Source organism: Papilio xuthus, unplaced genomic scaffold, assembly GCF_000836235.2.
Source record: "Papilio xuthus unplaced genomic scaffold, Pxut_1.1 DF829129.1, whole genome shotgun sequence".
NCBI classification, from domain to species: domain Eukaryota; kingdom Metazoa; phylum Arthropoda; class Insecta; order Lepidoptera; family Papilionidae; genus Papilio; species Papilio xuthus.
In genome coordinates, this window is record NW_013529520.1 from 788183 (window position 1) to 812797 (window position 24615).

Consider the following 24615-nt stretch of genomic DNA (forward strand, 5'->3'; position numbering starts at 1 on the left):
TTGGTTGACTTCACACATATCTTTGAATTGCTTCCTTCACCGTAAGAACGTCGGATAAATGTACATATGTTAATCGGAGATCGAAAAACACATTGGTACATGGCGGGATTGGAACCCAGGACCTGCAGATCGCAAGTCAAGTGTTTGACCACTGAGCCACCGACGCTCTTTGCGCTTTGTCGATTTACTGTATTGGAATTAAATAAGGTAAAGTTATCGTAAATAAATATAATTATTAAGTTAATTTGGTATCGAATATATTCTACTTATATATTATGTAGAAGAATAGAAGAAAAATATTTTTTCTAAATAAAATCTCTTAAGTACGTTTTATTATTTTGAACACACAGTAATATTGTGAATATTGTTTGTTTATAATCTAACATAAGATTTTATAATCTGTCAACAAAATGATTTATACGTAGATTAAAAAAATACATTTACAAATGGAAGCAATATTTTACATGTTAATTAAAGAAAAAAAAAGTTTCTTGGATATTTTAGACAAGATAAATTTAAATAGGTTTGTTAAGTTTATAAAATCGCTAGTTTACAAACAAACAATATTAACATTTGTACATAATAGAAAAAATATGTTTCTCTTATAGATTAAATAGACAAAAAAGCATTTGGCTGACAGTAAATGTTGCCATTGCAAAAAATATTTTTTGGTAATAATTATATTATTCTATCAGGTTCCAAACACACTATCTCACTTACAAATAAATGCAATAAATAAAAAGCATGTGAACCTGATTTTGACAGCTTTCACTTTTAACATCTATGGTAACACTGGACAGGCCACAGACTATTTGCACATTTAGTTTTTCAAGTAACGGTTCTGATATTCCACACGTTGGGATATTGCAATGACCACAGATAAAATAAGCTATTCATGATTAATTTACATATTGTATAGTTGAATTCAATGGAAATGAGAAATTATATTTACACGTCACTGGCTGATGTCATTTATTATCTATGGATTTTGTTTAAAAAGTTTGTTTTAATTGTTTTTTTTAATTATAAAGGTAAGTATTAAAATAGGTTTGTTATAATTTCTTATTCCATTGAACTCCACTTTATATTTATAATAAAAAAATATTATAATACACTTTACAGCGAACTTTACTTCAATAAAATGTTATTTTTGACTACTTCAGAACATGTTATGTACTATTATAATTTATTATGCTTAATTTAAATAGCTTTAAACAAATACGATTACAATTTTATTTTTTAAATAAAACAAATGGTCATTTATATAAATTACAATAATTATACAACAATTATACTCAAATAACTAGATGAATGACAACTTAAGCTAAGAAGGAACATTATATGGTAACACTTACAATCTACTGTGGACTAGTTGTGTTGGCAACACTGTCAACACTGTCAGCAGTGTCAGCTCTGTCAGTTGGCGGCACTGTGGCGTTGTGCGCGCTGTCGGCGGGAATATTCAATGTGATGTTTTGTGTGAGCAGAGTTTGTGTTGTGGTGTCTACTGACTCCTGCATTGTAGCGTTCACTGAAAAATATTATTTATATATTGTTATTTTGTCATTCAAATTGGTAAAAAATCAGTTTAATTTATAAAGCTAAAATTCATATGAAGAATTTTCATTTAGTAGCTAGCGCGACTCGCGTAGCCTATGTGTTTTTCTAGACTAATCTATCTTCTAGACTAAGAAATCTCACTAATATTATAAATGCGAATGTTTAGATGGATGGATGTTTGTTTAAAGGTATCTCCAGAACATCTGCATGGATCTCGATAAGAATTTGCATAGATGTAGAACATACCGTGAATGAAAACATAGCCTACTAATTAAGTTCTTTTTTTTAAAATTCCGTATAGACGGAGTTGCGAAAATCACTTGCTTGGATTGATCCCAAATTACTTCCAAATTCACTATAGTTGTCGTGGACAATATTTGTGTCGTGTTTCGTATAATCAATGAATTACCATTTATAGGAAATAACGGAACCATAATGGATCACTTTGTTGTCCGTCTGTCTTTCAAGACCTTTATCAGGAACGCGTGAAGGTATCAAGCTGGAATATGGTATGAGATGCGTGAGATGCGTGTGATGGTGTGAGTACCAGTGACGTAGTGGTGGAACCAGGAGTTGATGTGAGCAGCATGTCGCTGCAGCCAGTGTATACGCAGCGCCGCGCTGTCCACTATCTTCTGCAGCGTCTGCGACATCGGCATCAGCTTCTCCTTGTGCTCGTGCGCGAACTTTTTCAACTAAACATGAAAATTAACTATTAATATTGTGCAGAGCTAATTTTTGCCATATTTCCTTTTTCGTGTTTTTCTTATAAAGGATGGAAGGGCAAGTGGATTTAACGGAAGAGGGGACTCATAAGAAGGGGAAATATTCTCATTCTCTGCCTTTTCTGTTTCGTCGATTATATTATAGTTAGGCAACGCATCTATAATTGCGGATGTCTATGGGTGATGGAATCTTCGCTATTCTGGCGAATCCAAGTGATTGCTCGTCTGCCACCTAATAAGATCTTCGTATTAATATAAATGCGAAATTTATGATTGCTGGATGTAAGTTTGTTAGAAGGTATCTCCAGAACGACTGCATGTTTGCGAATTTGGCATAGACATAGAAAATATTCTGGAAGAACAATTAGGTTACTAATTAAGTTATTTTTTAATCTGTGTGTACGGTTAAGTATGTCTGACCTTTTTTTTTTTAAGTATGTCTGACCTTGTTAAGTTCTTCAGTGGTAGTAATGAATCCGAAAGCTCCTCCGACGACGGCGGGGAACATGAAGGCGTCCATCTGAGAGAACTTGTCGTAGACGCGATGAAAGTTGTGTATGAGGAAGTCCTGCGCCAGGCGCGTGCCGAGCGGCGGCTCCACGCTCCACGCCGCCACCGCGTACTGCTTCGGGATCTCCGTCAGGCTCTTCTCTAGTAACCTGCAATATTAAATATACCAGCTGTAAACACCGATCGCCACCACCATCCGCTCGGAAAAAAAACTTAATCGGTACCCTATGTTTTCTTCCAGACTATGTACTATACGAATATTAAATTTCAGGAAGGTCAATACAGTAGTCCTGGAAATACTTTCAAACAAACATCCATCCATCCAAACATTTGCATTTATAATATTAGTAAGATGCCAATATAATATAAGGTATAGTAGTTTTCAGATATCCTAGCGGCTATTAAGTTCACGCGAGTCGCGGCGGCAGCGGAATGTGTAGCGCGCACATGACCTTGAGCCGTCAAGTTATTTGAAATGAACTATACTTTACGTATGTCAGGAAAAAAGTATTCTTCTGACTGACAACTCAAACAATGGATATAATAATTTGCAACAGTTCAATCGAGTTCATTTTTTTTATTTTCTATTGATTTCTTACGAAATATTAATAAGAGAAGTTTCTTACGATATCGAGTGATTTAGTTAATATTGAGTTAAATTTGTTAGCATTTTTTCATGAAATTAAGCTTTAAATTTACCCTAATTGAGTAAATTAGTAAGGTACGTCTATAGTTACTATGAGATGAGAAATAAAAAAGTTACATAGATATAAGTGACTCGTCGCGAGTGCTGGGCAACACGTTGATGGCCTGACTCCTGACGCCAGGGTCTGTGGAGTTGAGGAACAGGTTCCAGAAGAAGTCGAACTCGCGTCGTCCGCCGTGCTTCACCGCCATATTGTAAACCAACGAACGCAAGTAGTTTGGTATACTGGAAAAGATATACAACATTTTTTTTCTTGTTCATATTATAAGGTGGCAAACGAGCATATAATCTGGATTCGCTGAAATGGCGAAACGACTGCTCTCCACAGAAAACCGCAATTGCAGATGCCTTCATTTAATCTTCAAAAGAAAAGACGCACAGAAAGAGAATTTTTCCTCTTCCTATGCGTCCCCTCCTCTATCAAATCCACTTCGCATCATTTCCTTATAAGAAAAAATGTAAAAAGAGAAAGAAGCCTGAAATTTTGTCTCTGATGCACACTGATTAGACTGAAGGCGGAGTTGGTTCCTCTTAAGGCTTGTGTTCTGTGTGGTCGTGGTATATCACCGGATGAGACCCAATGCAGATGATGCAGATAATGCAGAAGATGCTGGGATCTCCCAGTTAACAATACTTACGGGTTATTAGTGAGGTCAGGTTGTGAGGACCAGTTGTAGAACTGTTCTCGTGCCCAGTCGAGACAGCGCGGGGACTCGACGAGGCACTCCCACATCACCAGATTCTCTATGAGGAACGCCTCGTTGTCGTCCTTGGGCGTGTTCAGACCGTAGTTCAGACGTTCCAGTTGTTTCTTCAGTATTATCTTCATATAGTCCTGCATTCATTATTAACGTTATTTTATAAACTCTTATTAATGCTTTAATGTAATAGCGCCATCTATTGTATGCATTTTAAAACTGAGTTTTTAATTTAAACCAAAATTGTAATCCTTATATAAAAAATGCGAATGTTTAGATGGATGTTTTTTTGAATGTATCTCCGGAACAGATCTCGATAAAATTTGGTTCGGATGTAAAATAGTCTGGAAGTGTAGGCTACTTATTAAGTTTTTTTTTATATCGAGCGAAGCGGGCGACAACTAGTAATATTATAAATGCGAAACTTTATATGGATGTTTGTTTGTAGGTATCTCCAGAACGAGTGAACTGATCTCGATGAAATTTGGCATACATATAGAAGATAGTCTGGAAGTACACATAAACTACTAATTAAGTTTTTTTTAGTTACACATAAAGCTTTGTTACCTGGAAGTAGACATATCCTGATGTAGCTCTTAGACTATGTTTCAAGAAGTACATGTTGCTGAGCAGAAGATCCCACACAATCTTGGAATCTTCTCCATTGATGACACAAGTAGTAAGACCCAGAGCATAGCTGTACTCGAGCTGGTCAGCTTTGGCGAAGTTAAAAGCGTCATCTATCAACTGAGCCTTTGTCAAAGGACTACTGAATGCATCTGATTTGAGTGCGTGGTTCAGTAGTTCCCAGTTCCTCTTGTCGTAGTTCACACGATAGTAACCTGTTAAATGTATGGAAATTGATAAATCTTACTAATATTATAAATGCGAACGTTTACATGGATGGATGGATGTTTGAAGGTCGACTGACCCATCCGGCTGAAATTTGGCATAGACGTAGAACATAGTCTGGAAGGACTAAGGCTACTATAGTGTTTTTTTTATTCCGCGTGCACGGAGTCGAGGAAAAAAATATTTAATACACCTGATGTTGGGTTGCCTAAAACAAAAAATCTTTTTTAGGGTTCCTAGAAAGGAAAATATAGGAACTCTTATAGGATCACTTTCTTGCCCATCCGTCTGTCCGTCTATGAAGATCATTTTGTATGTTACATACAGACATTACAATTTTATTAATAACAAAAACTGAAAGCTTTAAGTAGGTGGCGCTAACGTCAAGAGCGGGCTGTCATCTGTCAAACATTTTATACGCCATTCTAGCGATTAAAAGAAATGTAATTCTTTGTGTATTTTTTTGCTATAAATAATTAATGAACTATCATATAAAAACTTACTTACTTATATTTTAGTTTGAGTGAAATTTGACAGAAATCTTTGCTATGAATACCATCCACAGCAGTAATTATGCTAAAGTCACTCTAGTAGCAAAGGAGAAAGAAGCAGTTTTTTACCTATCGTATGGGTGTCATTTAATTTCGAATAAATAGTAAAATACTAACCGATAGCATCGATATTGACGTACAAAGCTTCCGTGTGATTTATCTGCAGGTCAGTGGTGGCACTTCTGTCAGTCAGCCACAGCCGGGGCCGAGTGGTCCAGTTGGCACGTGGCACATCCATAGTGGCATAACTGAGTGGTATATGCCACACCTGATCTGTCATCTCCTTGTAAGGTTCACCGCTACTTGTGAACAGTTTCTGAATTAAGAAATTTAGCTTAACTTTAGTATTATTATAGATGCAATTTCTAAGAAAAAGTGTGGGAAGGGAAAGAGGACTAAATTAGTCCTCCGGGACGCACACTCATCAGCCTGTACTTGGAATAGCTTCCACTTGAGGCGTGTCTTCTTTGTGGTCGTGGTATATCACCGGGCGAGCCGGGACAATTCGGGCGAAGTTGTTAAAACGGGCTCTTCCACTGTTAAAATTAATGTTTTTGTAGTTTGACCTTGAGACGCGCTGCGCTGTGGGGAGACAACATTCCTGTTTACGCAGCGACTCGTAAGATGTTCCGAGTGTACATGTTTGAAACTATAAAACTACAAAACTACCACTAACCTGAGAGAAAGTGACTTTTCCCGTGTTATAATCTCTGTCCACATTAACAACAGGGTAGCCGGCCTGTCGCGTCCACGAGTTCATGAAATCGACAACTGACAGATGTTGGAACATCGAATGATTCTTTATTACTTCCGACATCGCTGCCCATAAGTCATTTTCAACTGCATTTGAATATTTCCTGAAAATATTTTAATCTTACTAATATTATAAATACGAATATATATGGATGGATGGATGTTTGTTAGAAGTTATCTCCAGAACGGTTGCATGGATCTTGCTAAAATTTGGAATAAACGTAGTACATAGTCTGGAAGATTTTGACTAATTTTGTTTTTTTTTAATTCCGTGTGTCTGTCGCGGGCAACAGATGTTTGCATTTTGAGTTATCTATCTGGATCTATAAGGATTATACACGGACAGTATTTAGAAGTATTTTCTATATATATATTTTACATTTTTCGATACACTAGAGAGAGGGGGTATCCCCTTGACGACGTCTATGTAGTTTCGGAGTCAGATCCTACGTCTTTGACGGTTGTAAGTATTGTTGTGTTAAAAAACTAAAAACTAGGTATTTTTTTTAATTGTGTTTTTTGGAAATTATACTTAAGTACGAATTACTAATAAAATAATGAAATATGAATAATATTTTTCGATCTTACCGATAGAAAAAGTTAAATTTATGTTTAAGTTGATTATAGATAAAACACGAATATAATGACATTTTCTAAAAATGAAACCTCCTATATATTAAATTTTATGAAAATCGTTGGAGCCGATTCCGAGATTCCGATTATATATATATATATACAAGAATTGCTCATTTAAAGATATAAGATAAAATATCTTACCAATTATTCAAATAAGTTTCTAATCCTTTATGGAACAGTTCCTCAGTAATCGTATTGTTTAACATTCGAATTAAATTTGCGCCTTTCATATACGATATTTCATCAAACTTCTGCGATATTTCCGAAGCATCAACCACTTTGCGGGACACAGGCGATGTGTTCTTCAAAGCGTCGGATTTTAATAAATTCATCTTGTCTTGAGTTAGTGATTCAAACATTTTCCATTCCGGTTCAATCTGTTTACAACAAATTAAATTACAGCAGCCATTGCAAGAAACTACTTAAAAGCGTCAATAGCCTAATGGTTAAGGGTACGGATTTCCGATCACGAGGTCGCGGGTTCGAATGCTGACATTCGACTATTGTGGTAAAACATATCCTAGCATAATCTTAGAGCTTATTTTGGAATGGTAAAAGAAATATTAGTAAATTTACACAAAAATCTGCTATTTTCATTAAAAAAAAAAACTGCGAAAAATGTTAATACACATAAATTAAAGCATATTTATTCTCATTTTTAGGGTTCCGTAGCACAAAAAAAACCTAACTCCGTTCGCGATATATTAAAAAAAAAATTGTTAGTAGACCTTGTGTTATACCAGGATATGTCCAACGTCTATGACAAATTTTAGCCAGATCCATATAACAGTTCCGGAGATATCTTCAAACAAACATCCATCTATCTTAACCAGTGGTTCCCAAACTTATTTTGACTACTGCCCACTTTGAGAATAAATATTTCTTAGCGCCCCCATATTTTCACATATTTAAAAACCACTATAACTTCAAATTAAATTAATTAATTATTGTGACCTAAATATGTATATTAATAGAGAATTCTAAACGAAACTTTTACTATAACCCGCAACTAGAGACCTGCAGCGCCCACAATGGGGCGTTTACGCCCACTTTGGGAAAGACTGATCTAAACATTCGCATTTATAATATTAGTAAGAAATAAGATAATAGTATATTTAAAGTAATTAAAACTTACATGATCAACACCAACATATTCTATATAAGTAGCAAATCCTTCATTCAGCCATAGATCTGTCCACCATTTCATTGTTACCAAGTTCCCGAACCATTGATGAGCTAACTCATGAGCTATGTCTATGGCCACGCTCTGTTTGTCTCTGGGTACATTCTCATCTTTGTCAAAAAGAAGTGTTGTTTCCCTAGAAATTAAATAAACAATAGAATAAACCAACCAATACATAGACATCAAATTTCCTAAATAGACTATTGGCTAAGACAATCCTTTATGTATAATAAAAGTATTTTTTGTCTATGACTAAATTTAAGCAGTCAAATTTGAACTTTACCTGAATGTGATTAAGCCCCAATTTTCCATAGCACCGCTTGAAAAGTCAGGAATCGCTATCAAATCTAGTTTCTCCAAAGCGTAAGGAAGACCGAAAACATGCTCGTAGTATTCTAGAAGTTTTGGTGTTATACTTAAAGCGTATTTAGCTTTATGTATTAGTTCAGGTCTCGTCCATATTTTAATAGGTTTTGTTATATTGTCTTTACTAATATAGTTTGTCTCTAGGTAATGAAAATCTGATATAACATAGGCAACTAAATACGTAGACATGTTAACTGATCTGTCAAAATGTGTCCATTGCCAGCCGGGCTCTTCTTCTCTGGAATATCAAAAATTATTGAATTATTTGAACATCCTGTACTTTCCCATTCACTAGGTCGCATCAGATTTTCAATCTCCAAATCGATCTTAAGTCATTATTTTTATTATCAAGCAATAATCAAGAGCATTAAACATATTAACAAAGTTATATCGAAAAAAAAAACATACTTTGTATGTATAAAAATTTTTTTTTGTCTGTCTGTATGTCTGTCCGCAGAGCCGGGTTTGTTACGAGTAATCTCCATAACGGCTTTACTTATTTTGAAGGGACTTAGACTGGAAGATAGCTGATGTCAAACATAAATCTATTTACGTGTCTGATTTATAACTTTCCTTATACCAATGGCAAAACCCAAATATTATAAATACACTTTGGTTATCTTTAAGGAACGTGAAAACCAAGTCTTTTCCTTATATTAAATATTTATTTTATATATATTTTGGGAAATTATTTTATATAGAACTTAGTCAAGAATATTCCAAATCATCATCAGCTCACTATACGTCCCCACCGATGGGCTCGGAGCCTACCCTAAGTTAAGGGTGATAAGGCCATAGTCAAAGACGCTGGCCAAGTGCGGGTTGGTTGACTTCACACATATCTTTGAATTTCTTCTCACATATGTGCAGCATCACGATGTTTTCCTTCACCGTAAGAACGTCGGATAAATGTACATATGTTAATCGGAAATGGAAAAACACATTGGTACATGGCGGGATTCGAACCCAGGACCTGCAGATTGCACGTCAAGTGCTGGACCCCTGAGCCACCGGCGCTCCTTTTTCATAATCCAAATAAATGTTTCTAATATAATAAATGTAAAAGTTAGTATGGATTTTAGTTCAGGAAATGATGGCTCCATTTGGGATATTTTTTGGTATTCTACTAATTACTCAATAACTAGACAACAAAATAAAAATATAGTTTTTAAATCTAGATAGCAATGAACGTCTTACACATTTTCCTCGGCTGATACTTTCATGTTAGACAAAGCGGTCATATTTGCTGGATGTAATATACTGATTTCAAACTTGGCTTTGAAAGCGGGCTCATCAAAACATGGAAATGCCGCCCTAGCTGATGTAGGTTCAAATTGAGTCACACCTAGGTTTCTGAAAATGAAATAAACACATATAATTTAGGAAATCAATCAATTGTTTAGATGGATAGATTGATGTTTGCTTGAATATATCTCCAGAACGACTGAATAGATCTTGCTGAAATTTGGCATAATCTGGAAGAACACACAGGCTATTAATTAAGTTCTTAGTAATTTCCGTATGGACAGAGTCGCGAGCACTAGTATATTACATACTATTCAAGTTTGAAATAAATTGTTTAAAATTAATTTCTTTTAAGGTGTTTTAAATGATAATTGACTTTGCAACTTACTTTATTTCATTTTTACTTGTAGTATATGTACTTTTATAGAAACCAGTCATCGAATTTGAAATATTTCCAGCAAATGACAGCTCCAGTATGTAATCAATGTCAGATTTGAGTGGAGATTCCAATGTTAATATCAATCTATCACCAGTACCCTCCTTTATTGACAATATCTTTATATTACGTACACTACTGTGAGTCACCTGAGTGTCAACTATTAACTCAAGATTGGTAAGCGGATTTGATGTTGTATGATTAATAATATCAGTATTATTTTCTGTAGTAACGGAATTCTCTGACTCATTTTGAGGTACCAATACACTGTTTATTGTAGTAATGTCTGTAGTATTACTTGTTTCACGCTTTTTCCTTGCATTTATTGTTTCTTGTTCATAAATCTGTTCCGTAAGTGTAGCATTCTTATTAATACTAAGACCTTTAGAGTGTAAAATAATCTCTTTAACTTGTTTACTGGCCCTTAGTGTTATGTACACATCTCCGCTGAAGACAGAATTTTCTATGTCAGTTTTTAATTTCAATCTGTAAAAACTTGGGAACACATGAGGTGGTAATCTGAGGTTGGGTGAGGGTGCGTTTGTGTACCCAAATGGTTCTGTGTTATCCCAGAAGTCATGTGGTGCTTCTTGCGATATCTGAAATAAAATAAAAAAATTCACTTTGATTATTCAAAGAAATGTCAATCGGAAAAAATCATAGCTTTAATTAAAAAAATGTTTCAAATTTTTTAATGAACCCCATTGTTTTTCGGCTGAAAAATGGAATTATCTTTTCATGAGTATTTTATTGTATTTTTTCATATAAGTATATCGAAACCAATCCCATATCTGTAAATGGGTGGGTTCACAACCCCACTAGACTTGTTAATTGTCCTTTACTAACTTAACCAAAATGTTTAAAATATTTTTAGAAACTACTTGTGCTATATTATTTTAATGATTTTATTAATACTCACATTTTCGTCACCACAAATTGAAAAAATATTTATAAGAATAATAATATAAATTAAATGACTCATTTTGTAAAATAAAAACTAAGAAATATCACAGGTATGAGGGAAATTCAATATGTTAAACTAATACACTTTTAAATTCATATCAAATATTGGAAAAGCATTATTAATTAATTTAAATTTAATTTTTTACTAAATTAACAAATATAAGTATACACTGAAAGACGTTATCACTCTGTGACATATTGATTTGTAACTGTCAGTTTGACGCCAGGCATTTGTTTTTATCTGACCAAAGAGTATAAACACCAGTTTGCAAAGGTCACGTATTTATAGACTTTTTTTTACATAATTTCCGTTTTATAGATAAATTGCCGTGGCAATGGGCAATTGATAAAACTGCAATTAATTTAAACTTTGATTTGGATAACGAGTTGTTATTTAAAAATTGTTCTTTGCAATATCATCAACCCAATTTATGTGCTGGGCCACTGATGGATTTAGATCTCTCAATAAACTTTGATATTTTCCAAGTAGAATTTTTTTATGTTAAAATGAACTAAGATAACAACTAAATACTTGTGGATAAACATACCTTAAAATATGTTACAAAATAAACAATTACTCCGACTATGAAAGCAAGGATAACCGCAAAGATGACAAAAGAGATGCATATACAAGTCGAAATAAAAATTCCTCCTCTTCTTCCATAGTGAATGTCATCGAGACCTTGAGTTTCACACGCCAGGAACTGCTGGCGACTTGTCGATAAAGCCATGTCCTTTACACATACTGAAATAAATAATTATAAACATATTAGTAGCACAATATAACATTTGTTTTAATTACATACGCATTAAGATTCAACAACCAGGATCATATAATTTATTAAATATAACTACTTATAAATTTATAAATAATACACAGCAAAAACTAATATAGTAATTTGAAAAATCGACAGTCTTAGCTGCCAATAATTGTTTCTAACGCCAGTTTAGTTCAAAATCGTTTAGGCAATTTAAGTGGTGTACTAAAAACCATGAAAAAAAATATTTTCGCAATGCGCTATATTCCTAGTTATAAATGACTGATTGTAAGCTTTAATAAACAATTAAATTATTAAAGCTTATTATAATCGGCGAGGTGAAATCGTTGAAAGCATATTTGTGTATAGTTAAGTCTCTTTCTAAAATTATTAACCAAAACAGTTGGCTGCAACTTCCAGATAAGATATTGCCTAGGGCAAACATACTGGGCGAAAGGACTACGACCACTCTTTGGGAATTTTGTCCCTTGTAAAAACCATATTAATAAGTCGTTAAATATAGGTAGGGTCCTCTAACAGTTGCTTGTTTACCTACTACGTTACTATCGACATAAACCTTGTCTAATCGTGTGCGGTGTGACGAATTGTATGCGGGCACCTGCGATAACAATTTGCTACCGAGCTACGATTTTATGATTCAAGTTAAAATATTGCAATATATACGCAAAAAAAACGCAAATAAAAAAACCGACGATTATTTTTTATGATGTACAAATCTGAAATTCCTTTGCCTTATCTTATATACAAGTGTCTATGGTTGTTTACGATTATTTCTTTCTTTTTTTATTGCCTATTCTTTCATAAATTGCCAATCTACTTGACCAATAATAGCCATTACAGAAAATTATTAGCAGTCATTTAATTAACGATTTTTCAATCAATAAATTATTAAAAAAAATGTCGATATATTTTTTCTAATGTTATAGTATGTTGTGTTTATTGAAATTACAAGCATCTCTTAAAAATGGACTTTCAGTGGAAAAATCCAATGCAATTATATTAGTTTAGCAAAGAAATAAAGTTATCTAAATATGGGCACACAGGTATATTCAAGGTTATATTATGTTGTAAGTGAATGTACTTCCAATTCCATGTACAATGGTAAACATATAAGGATTGATATGTATGCCATTGTGATTAGAACGAAGTAAGAACATGCAATACTAACAGTTTAGGTTTGAAATCTTTGCCTCACTAATATTATAAATGCGAATGTTTGGTTTGATGAACGGCTGTTTGTTTGAAGGTATCATCCACTACGCTGAAATTTGGCATAGATGTATGAACATAGCCTGGAAGAACACGAAGCTAGTTCACGAATAAATAAAAATTAATGAAATTAACCGACCTTCAACTTTAATGTAAAATATATGAAGTAATGTAAATAATTTCAAAATTAGAACGCAAAACGAGAAGATAACAAATGAGCAGCGCTATCAATTTATTATACAACGTTAGTTATGTCTAACAAATATCAATACATGAACGCTTTTAAATTGTGTTTTTTAAACAGATTAGATATAAGATGCCGCATAATTGCGTGTTTTTTTTCATCTGACTATGTATATATTTCACATTCAGTTATTCTAAGGAAGCTTCTTAATGACAACTTCAGGAGTTTGTGCCGCTGGTCATAAAGATAAAGATAGCTTTATTTTCTACTAGCTGTCGCCCGCGACTTCATCTGCGCGGATTTAAAAACAAACTTGATGAGTAGCCTATGTGTTCTTCCAGAATATGTTCTATTTGTGCCAAATTACAAAGATTCGTTGAGTCGTTCCAAAGATACCTTCAAAGAAACATTCATTCATCTAAACATTCGCATTTATAATTTTAATGAGATTATTGGTTAAGAATTATCTCCACTTTATTTCCTGTCATCTTACAAGGCCGTTGGATGTGGGTCTGTACATCACTAGAATAATAATAATCGCTAATGTTCTATTTAGCACTAAATTTGCGATACTTTTAGACTTACAGTGATAATAGTAAAATTGTTGCACCAGTTTTCTTATCTGTTGTGTGAACGTTATTTTTTTTGTCGTTTAGTAATAAAAATCTTCTTTGAAATAGTTATTCGTGACTTATTGACACGTTAACAACAGGAAATAACCATATTTGGTGCGTTATATGTCAGCATAGAAGAATGTGACGAATTATATGACGTATATTATAACGTCATGGATTCAATAGTATCTAGCCTAGATTTCCGAATTTTGTTACTTTTAAAAATTTTAACTGCTTTTACTTATTGCACTATTTAAATCTCAGGTAGAAAATATTAAAGGCAGTGTATTCTTTATTTAGTAAAGAGGCGCATTTTCATACATTCATAAGTCAAAAAAGTTTATTTTAATAGGAAATGAAATATGCAGATTAAAAAAGTAGCAAGATGACGTCATAGTGAGTTTAGGGCTCTACAACATAGCGGGAAATTAAGACCATAAATTAAATGGTGAGTGTTCCATCTCACGTACGCTTACTCTATGACGTCTTTATACGTAATAATTTGCGGTCTGTGCGCCTTTTTATTATCTATAAAAGCAATATTTCCGCAAATATAGTCCTGTAATTTTTGTAATATAATATACAAAACTGGAATCAATTGCATAAATAATAAGGATCAAAATTTGTTTGAAAAGTTATTGTAAATCATACGTTTTATATAATATAGTAAGTAACTTCAGGAAAATATTACGTATAGTTGTGTTTATATTTGCGGTCCATGCCCCCACGTGAGTAATAAATGGCATTTAATGCAACGGTTTTTTAAACCTAATTAAATCAGAGCTGCAATAATTAACATTGGAGAATTTAACAAATTTTAATAAAAAAAGCTCCATAGATTATTTATTTATCAATGATAAAGATTAAATATAATATGTTATCTATGGTCCAAGTTTAATGGTTAATTCCTTTTATGGGCTGAACTTACCGGTTAAGAAGGTAGCGCGAGAGAAATTTACTTATCTTACTAATATTGTAAATGCGAATGTTTAGATGGATGGATGGATGTTTGTTAGAAGGTCCTTTATAAAATATTACGTAGACATAAAATAATCTCTAGTCTATTAAAGTAAATAAACGGCTGACAGTTATACAAACCGGATGTTCTTACGCAGATTCTTAATTTATGATTTGTTTGATCTTGAACCGCCTTTGTACTACGTGAGAACGTTAAACGAAAAGTGTGTTAGATAATAGAGCTTTTGATGATAGATAAGTGGTTAAAAATACTATAAACAAATGCTATTTGAAGACGCAGCTTTTTGCTTTTAACAATGGAACTTAGTTTAATAAAAAAAACATGAAAAAAAAGAAATCATAATATACATTGTACCGTGAAATACCTGCCAGGAATCGCGTTTTATAGTGAGTTTCTGAGCATTAAATCTATCTTTTAAACATATAGCTATCTCTGTTTTGTCAATATGTTTATACATCGATTTGGATATCAGAATCCATCGGTTACTCATTCAAATTTCAATGAATAACCAGATCAAACTTTCACTATCGGGACCACATGGGATGACGTCATTCAAACTTTTGTTGTAAGAAAACTATAAAATTTGTTTCGTAAAATTCGTTTGGTGCTTGTAAAAAAATCTTCCGTTATTGTAATAAAATATTAATTAAATTTTCAGCCATATCGGTAAAGCCGATATTTATATATATATTATATTATATTATATATATAAAGTCGTGTTAGTTACACTATTTATAACTCAAAAACGGCTTTACCGATATGGCTGAAAATTGATGAGGAGGTAGCTTAGAGCCAGGAGACGGACATAGGATACTATTCATTTTTTTTCGAATTTATGCCTTGAAGAGCTGCTTTTTATTTAACTTACTAATATTATAAATGCGAATGTTTAGATGGATGTGATGTGGATGGATCTCGATTGTATTTGGCATACGTATAGAACATAGTATGAAAGAATACAGAGGCTACACTAAAAAAATTTATATATCCACGCGGACGGAGTCGCGGGCGACAGCTAGTATGTAAGAAATACTTTAGTACATTAAATTAAATGATGCTATCTGCGTTACCAATTAAATTAAAAACATGTGAAAAAAATTCACCAAAATATAAAGCAACTAAACTAGATGCCTTATATTTACATGTTTAGTGATGTCAAAACCACAAATTCAAGTTTTTTTTAACAATAATTTGCATACATTATTTACGGTTAGTTTTTCAAGCCACGTAAAAGGCGATATTTGGATATTTGGAGACATATGTGTAAATTCCACGATCGTCAACTATAGTTAATTTTCCTTACTTCGTTTTTTACTTTATGACGAATCAAAATAATTTCGCAATGGATTTCGTTGTTATATTTTTATCCGCTTAATTTTTGTGTCGTATGTATTTTTGACTATCAATAATAATTTGTACGCAATATTATATAGCGTGTAGTATTATATATTGTGTATATTTAACAAAGGCAATCCTTATTTAAGCTTTACTAATATTATAAATGCGAGAGTTACTCTGTCTGTCCTTATTTCACGCAAAACTACTGAACCGATTTAAATGAAATTTGACGCACAGATAGTTTAGAGGCTGAGAAAGGACATAGGCTACTTTTTACAATGAAAAAAGGGTTGTAAGAAGTTGAAAATTGGGCTTGTAATTTGTAAGAAAGTATCGTCGTACGGATAGAAGCTTGAAACTTATTTTTAGGCTGTTAATTTGATATAAATAAATACGACATTCGATGTTTGTAAACATGATACCCTTAAGGGTTCAATATAACATTAGGGAATAGGAGATGAAAGGTTGTACGGGTATATAAGGTTTATGTGAATGTATTGTAAGTTAAAAATGTTTTTTTTTTTAATATTTTAAGTATAATAATTGGCCTAAGTCATTAAAAATGCCACCCAAAACATTATTCCATGCGGACGGAGTTGCGGGCACAATTCTTTATACGCGGGTACAACTCTTTATACGCGGGCACAACTCTTTTTATACGCGGGCACAACTTTTTTTATACGCGGGCACAATTCTTTTTATACGCGGGCACAACTCATTTTATACGCGGGCACAACTTATTTAGAAGATATGTATGTATTAGGTTGCGCAAAATCTTTTTGCTATAAAATGACTCATTGGAATGTTGGGAATGATTTATAAATATCAGCCGCAGTCGTAGAATCGATGGTAGAAAAATTTATTAACATAACATTTGGTACGCTATCAAAACCGTAACGAATATTCAATAGTTCAGTAGTTCATAGAAAACTAATAATAAAGTCTATCGAGGTCACCGGTCTATAAACTAGATTCAATAGACTTTATATAAATATTTGGTATGAGAGATTTTACAGCAGTCAATTGAAAGAAATTTCTATGTTGAATGATTAAAGATAATTCAATAAATATTCAATAATATTGTTATCATGATTTAATAGTAAATAAAACTAAGTTTATATTTATTGTTCAAATTCAATCTGTATTTAACTTTTGCTTTTTTAAATAATTAAATAGCGTTTTAATAATAGGTTATTTTTACCTAAAGTCATTAAATGAATACGAAAAATTCTGACGTTTATTTAAAGAATTAAAATGTACAATGAAAAAAAAATTTACGGAATGAAATTAATAACTAAAAATAAAAGAAGTTTGCAAGCGTTGAAATCAATCAAAGTCAACATCGCATGAAATTAAAAAAAAACAACATTAAGAGAGTCGTCCTCATTGCGCATCTTTAAATTGTTGAATTTGGATCAAGGTTTGTACAATCTGAATTTTTGTCTTTTACTTGAATTCGTAAATGTATTTTTGAAATAAGAAAATTACTTACTTTAATTTAAATTAAAACATTTAAAATTTCCAAACCTTAAAATTTAGTCACATCTTATTAATAATGCGAACGTATGAATAGATGTTTGTTACCAAAAACTGTATGAATCTGGAGGTATTATACACGTAGATAGACTAGAGTATGGAAAAGCATATTTACTATTATCCAAGAAAAATGAGTGTCGGTGGCTCAGTGGTCAAGTGACTTGCAATCTGCAGGTCCTGGGTACGAAGCCCGCCATGTACCAATGTGCTTTTCGATTTTCGATTTACATATGTACATTTATCCGACGTTCTTACGGTAAAGGAAAACATCGTGATGCAACCTGCACATATCTGAGAAGAAATTCAAAGATATGTGTGAAGTCAACCAACCCACACTTGGCTAGCGTGGTTGACTATGGCCCAATCACCCTTAACTTAGGGTAGGCTCCGAGCCCCTCGGTGGGGACGTATAGTGAGCTGATGATGAAGAAAAATGTACAGGATCCAAGGAATAAATTTACTTTCCACACTCACTACTAGCAACAGCTAGTAGACATAAACAACAACAAAAACAATTTTATGTTTTCTGCGCATGTCACGTGACAATTTGTTATTGTCGGATGCAAAGTCGAATTATTAATGCGAATATAATTGATTATCCACATTTCATCATGGTTGATTCATAGCTAAAATTGCATCATAATTGTGCGTAGTATTTATGGCTTACTAGCTGTCGAACATGACTCCGTCCGCGCGGAATTTAAAACAAAACTTAGTAGCCTATGTGTTCTTTCAGACTATGTTCTACATCTGTCGTAAATTTCAGCCAGATTCATGTAGCCGTTTTGGAGATACCTTGTAATAAACAACTATCCAAATATTCGCATTTATAATATTATATAATTAAGATTTTAAACGCTTTTATGTATTCGGAAATCTAATTTTACTTTAAAAGATCTCTTATTATGGATTTTTAAAACATCGATTGTTTATCTATTATAAACTAATTTTTATTTTCGTTTTTTTTAAATAATTTTTGGGAAAATAAAGCGCCATAAATTAAAATTGGTTTTGTCATGTTTTTCTATGCCTTTACATTTGACTATTGTATAAAACGTAATTGATGATCGTCATTTGTCTTAATTTTTTGCTGTAGACTTTAGTTTGAAGTTTGACGAACATTGGACGAATGGCGTTCAATATTCATAAAATTGTTGCATCACTGCGTAGGTAGTTGAAAAATTGCTTCGATCTTATTGAACTCAATTATAAATCATTGGCAAATAAAAAAAAACATAAAAACGATTACTTTTAATCGTAAAATGACGTTACGTATCGCTTTCAATTAATCAATTTTGTCTTGAATTATATGTACGTTATTTGCACAAGTGTTTATAATTTGATTACAATAGTTTTTGGGACTTTAAAATATAGAAATACATTTAAATATTAATTTTATAGGTATTTCAAATTTCATATTTTATCTATAAATAGTAGTTTGTACTCTTATTTAGTTTTTTATATCAATAAAAATATATATTTTTTTTATTATTGTTATCGTGACCAATTAATTTGCAATACCAATTTAAATATCAAGAAAGTGAGTTATGCATTAAAATCTGAATTGAAAAATAAGAAAATCATAAATTAACGCAGCATGTGTAGCAAATTAATTTGTACCGATATTGTAACAAAAATAAAAAAAACGAAAACGCAAAAGAAATTAATTAAAATTGCAAATTAAAAAATTACATTAAAATGTATCAGCGAAATTAAAGCAAGCACACAAATTTTATTTAAAGTTTACGAGCTAAATATGCGAGTGTATTTCCAAATACAGATATTTATTACAGATTAAAATTCTAATAAAAAAAAATATTATTACCGTTCTCCAGATGGCACCCGTAAATCCAAGTGGCTGAATGAGCACATTCACCATATACTGAAGTTTACACGACGAAAAAAAAAACAAAAAAAGCGAGGGAAAACGAATCGTAATATGTCATGAGCGACGCGCGCAATGCCGGTAAATGACGGTAAATTCACTTCGCAGTGGGCGTTATTTTACGTATTTAACGTCCAGTGGTTATTGGACTACCACACACCTTGTAATGTTTCAGTGATCAAGGAGGTAGGTAGATCATATTATAATGGTTATTTCATGGTATGAAGTGGGTTGTTTGCAACGACCTTGTTGATAATGTCTGTGCTACCTGCATTATATTATTTTTCTTACAGATATTTGTTTCTTTTGTCTGTTCCTATGTTTTGTTGATTTTACAGTCGCATGTACTTCAAAAGTAATTAGTTTTTATTATTATGTCATATAATAATCATCCAACGACGTTTTTTCTAAAAGGACTTTAACTTGACTGTGGGATTCACTTTGGTTACACATTTTTTTATTTATATTTTAATTTCCATGGCATTTATTTTGCCTTTATGGCATCAACAATAATTTCATTATTTCGAAACATATGTTTCAGTTCATTTCCATGTCCGTGAAATTATTGAATGGGCTCTGTCTTACCGTATCTTATTTCATTCCTACCGGTATTATAGCTTGCGTCATAATTTCTTCAAGTTTTAATAAATTAACAATCTATGATTTTATTACAATTGAAACTTTTTGCGGATTAAAATTGCTGTCCGAAAAATTTTATATATAACAAGCTGTGGCCCGCGAATCCGGTTTCGCGGAATTAAAAAAAAACTTATAACCTATGTGTTCTTCCAGGATATGTTCTACATCTATTGTAAAATCAGCGAGATCCATGCAACCGTTTTGAAGATATAATACTTTTAAACAAAGACCCATCTATCCAAACATTCACATTTTTAATATTAATAAGAGTAAAAATAAACGAAGATTTATTTATTCGATGTCTAGACCGGTATGGATAAACAATCGAAATAACAGTATGTTTCAAAATCCGTAAGTAACCCAGACAATTACTTTTAGCAGATAAAAACCTTACATTTACACTATTCCGTACTCTCATATCTATGCTTTTTTGTCATTGATGCGCATTTGGGTATTACCATAGGCAATGAGGTGTTAGCACTATGTTCTTAGAAATATAGCGGCATATCTTTCATCACTCGATGGTACATAATTATTAGTTTACATACTCATTAGGTACCTACAGCTATCATTAAGCGTTTGTCACGGTATATTTATATCGATGTTTTATTCTACTAAATGGCAACATAACTATTGTTTTTGTAAAATATTCAAGACTAAAGTAATAGCTTTAATATACTAGCTGTCGACCGCGACTCTGTATGCACAGTATTAATAAAAATAGTAGCTTATGTATCCTGCATGACTATGATCTTAAACTATGCCAAATTTCGTTTAGCTATTCTGGTGATACCAAATAACAAATATCCATGTTTGAATTCATACATACATCTAAACATTCGCATTTATAATATTAGTAAGATTTGAGCGAAAATAGCTTATACTAATCTTACTAATATTATAAATGTTTGAAGGAATCTGAAGGACGGCTGTATGAATCTCGCAGAATATTATACGTAGAACATAGTCTGGAATAGCATATAGGCTACTAATTAAGTTTTTTATTTAATCCCGCGCCGACGGAGTCACGGGTGACAGCTAGTAATGACACCGATGATGTTTCTTTCGGAAGAAGATCCTCATGATGTCTTCCCTTCTCAAATACTCTTCCTAAGATGCCTTAAATTGGTATAAATAGACAAGAATTGAGTTAATGAGGACGTATGAAGTCACTTGTAACTTTAAACATCCTTTACAGCGTCGATGATACTTATTTCTTTATTAGATCTTACATACAGGATGTACACAACTCATGAAACATTTATATCATAATAAGAAGATCGTATTTTATGTCAGAAGGTGTCGCCTGCAATTCAGTTCGCGCGGAATTAAATAAAATAATTAGTAGCCTGAATGTTTTTCCAGACTATGTTCTATATGTTGCCAGCCTCTGTTTTTCCGTCCAAATATGATATTGGGACCTTCAAAAGTAGAGTGAATAGGCACTTACTAAACTAGCGCGTACCATCTTTCGACCAAGTCTCCACTTCACCAGGTGGGATCGTGGTCAAGCGCTGGCTTATAAAACGTAAAAAAAAAAATGTATGTCAAATACCATCGAGATCTGTTCAGCCGTTCTGGAGATACCTTCAAACATCCATCCATTCATGCATCCATCGCAAAATTCGTATTTATAATATTAGAAATCTTACTCAGATAAGAAGTTCGTATTTTTTGTTAGAAGCTGTTGCCCGCAATTCAGTCCAGTCAGATTTAAAAAAAATTAGTAACTTACATGTTCTTCCAGACTATGTTCTACATATCTGATATATTTTATTAAGATCTATTGAGCCTTTCCGGAGATGCCTTATAACAAACGTCCATCCATTCAAAAATTAGGTACTGAAAACATAAGATTTTTAAATTTCAACTTCTAAAACCAGCGTCGAACATCAAAAGCCATAGTTGAAAGTTTGCTTGTCAAGTAAAACAATAAATAATTAATAACAAGAAAGTAAAAAATATAAATATGTGTACGTAAAAACATGTTGATATCTTTTGATAAATTGTCTGTCCTGTGATTTATTGTGATGCTATAGGATTTGCCCGGTGCCCGGTGCCCGGTGGTATTGAGGAAAATCTCATTAAATATTTCAGATAATAAAAATTAGGTTGTACGTACTTTTTATTCTATTTTTATATTCTTAATCAAATATTCTTAATAATATAATTGCATAATAATTAATTTTATTAGGAAATGATTTTACAACACAACAAAAAGGATTTTTTCCAAATATTACTAATATGATAAATGCGAATGTTTGGATGGATGGATGGTTGGATGGAAATGAAATTTGGCATAGATGTAGAACATAGGCTGAAATTAAGTTTTCCTAATGCCGCGCGGACGGAGTCGCGGGCGACAGCTAGTGTATCATAATAATGCAATGACAATGTTCGATTAACTGATTAGTCTTAGCAACAATGGTTAGTTAGTTTAAACAAAACCTAAAACCGGAACGGACAAACGAGGCCTTTCCTCTAATGTATTAGTCAGCGATTTGGAATTAGGGCTGTCAACATAGCATAAACGTAGATCCGAACACTGGCTGTGAAAAAAGCGACCAGAGACTTCACTTCTTAGCAGAAGAAAAAGAGCCACGTCCACTCAATTACTTCTTTTAGTATGTATTATTAAGTGTTTATTAATTAATTAAGATATCTTAACTATATCTTATTTTAGACTTAGCTTACTAATCATCATTGAGTATGTTAGCCTAGTACAAGGATTCTAGATTTTTTGTGATACAGTTTTATAGAGAATTGGCTTTTATCTTTAACTTTTTGGATGTAATTTTTTTAAATTTTTTATTTTTTTTAAATTCCCCTATGTGTAACTACCTCAGATTGGGATTTAAGACAGTCACTGACGTCACGGCGCCACTGTTCTAAGAATAAGCAATTTAAAGAGTATGGAGGTTGATGTGGAGAGATTATTCTGGGAATCATTCGAAAAGCGTGAAGTCCCGTGAACCAACTTTTGATGGAGATGTGTGTGGGTATACCCAAGAATTGAGAGCTTTTGTTAATTTACCTGTGAAAAAAAACGTTCGATATAGTAAATGGTTTTTAATTATAACAAATACAAAAAATATTATGTCTGCTTTTTCGAACATATTTTTAATTCTCGTCGAGACAAATAATACTGCAAATAATGTCATTTTAATATGACTTTGAATATCTATATTTTTGATAAAATTTTCAAGCACTTGGTTCTTTATTAAAGAATAAAAATTTTTAAAATCAAAAACAGACTTCCAATATTTTTAATGACACAAGAAAAAACCATTATCATGCATATAATTTTATTTCACAGTTATAAAGCTGAATAATTTAAAAATAATCAAATCGAATAGCACCTAAATTAGTGGAGAGGCAAGTCAGCGGTCAGCAATGTTTGCTCTTGCCGTCCGACAGTGGGTCATCGTGTTTGCGCTGGTTACGGTGATTTACACCATCGCTAGTTAACTCACATTATTGCCTTGTTAGACACTGATTACGTTTACTGTTTACTTTGACTTCATAGTCTGATGTGCATTCCGAAAATGGCGATATTCTCACTTTAAATACACAAATATCTAAACTACCACAACTAAACCAACTTCGATTAGTTACGTTGAAATGTGGAAATATAAAATATGGATCGTTTGACGAAGTTTAAAATTGATTAAAAGACTTACGCTTAATCAGCTTAAGTATCAGCCACACTCCATGTCTTATCCAGGACGTGTAAAGAGAATCTAAAAGCTAAAATTCTTTTAAATAATTGTACAATGAAAAATATAAAGTAATCAAAGCCAGATATTATTGAATTTTTTCACTGCTTGTAAGTTAAATATGTACGTAACATAATTTTAGCTACATTTATGGTGTGTGCAGAAGCAAAAAGGATCATAATATAGATATACGAATATTTTAGAATAGAAAATGTAAAAAGCGATTCGTATTGCGCGTTAGAGGATATGGAGACCCAATTACGTGGCGTCGAGCGTCCCCTTATATGCTTAAGGGTCTACAAAATATCTATAAAGGTCTATACCAACTAGTGTTTTTTCATTTCGATCAGTCGGGTATTTTTGTAAGTTAAAGAGAGTATTATTTTAAATAGTTTAAGTCTATCCACATTCAGAGGAGTTTAATACTGACAGGTAATTCCTTTGAGTGGATTTAGTATTAGAAATTTACAATAAAGGTTAAGTAACTTATTTAGTATCAAACAACCTATGACCATGTAAGTTAGTCAAGCAGAAGGGAAAGATTGACGTGAT

At 32.6% G+C, this 24615-nt stretch overlaps 1 protein-coding gene across 2 annotated transcripts; it reads right to left on the reverse strand.

Moving 5' to 3' along the window:
• Positions 1-1237: 1237 nt before the first annotated feature.
• LOC106120985 (aminopeptidase N) lies at positions 1238-19801 on the reverse strand. Of its 2 annotated transcripts, XM_013316459.1 has the most exons (15): positions 19649-19801; positions 11733-11929; positions 10174-10820; positions 9738-9893; positions 8458-8778; positions 8127-8310; positions 7133-7368; positions 6279-6459; positions 5720-5918; positions 4767-5041; positions 4140-4336; positions 3559-3726; positions 2731-2944; positions 2108-2255; positions 1238-1531 (listed from the first exon to the last, which is right to left on the reverse strand). In XM_013316459.1, the coding sequence occupies exons 2-15, from the start codon at positions 11913-11915 to the stop codon at positions 1359-1361; spliced, it is 3282 nt and encodes a 1093-aa protein (XP_013171913.1). In that variant the 5' UTR covers positions 11916-11929; positions 19649-19801; the 3' UTR covers positions 1238-1358. The 2 variants fall into 2 exon arrangements, with proteins under 2 accessions (XP_013171913.1, XP_013171920.1); XM_013316466.1 differs by lacking the exons at positions 11733-11929; positions 19649-19801 and adding an exon at positions 11141-11274.
• Between the last annotated feature and the right edge of the window lie 4814 nt (positions 19802-24615).

What these genes read in the sequence shown, in the direction of transcription:
- LOC106120985 (XM_013316459.1), bottom strand. Translation starts at nt 11,915, where the DNA reads ATGGCTTTATCGACAAGTCGCCAGCAGTTCCTGGCGTGTGAAACTCAA. An exon ending in TGGGGCTTAATCACATTCAG is followed by an intron (nt 8,311 to 8,457) that starts GTAAAGTTCAAA and finishes TTTAATTTCTAG; the next exon opens with GGAAACAACACTTCTTTTTG. An exon ending in GACGAGTCACTTATATCTAT is followed by an intron (nt 2,945 to 3,558) that starts GTAACTTTTTTA and finishes TTAATATTGCAG; the next exon opens with GTTACTAGAGAAGAGCCTGA.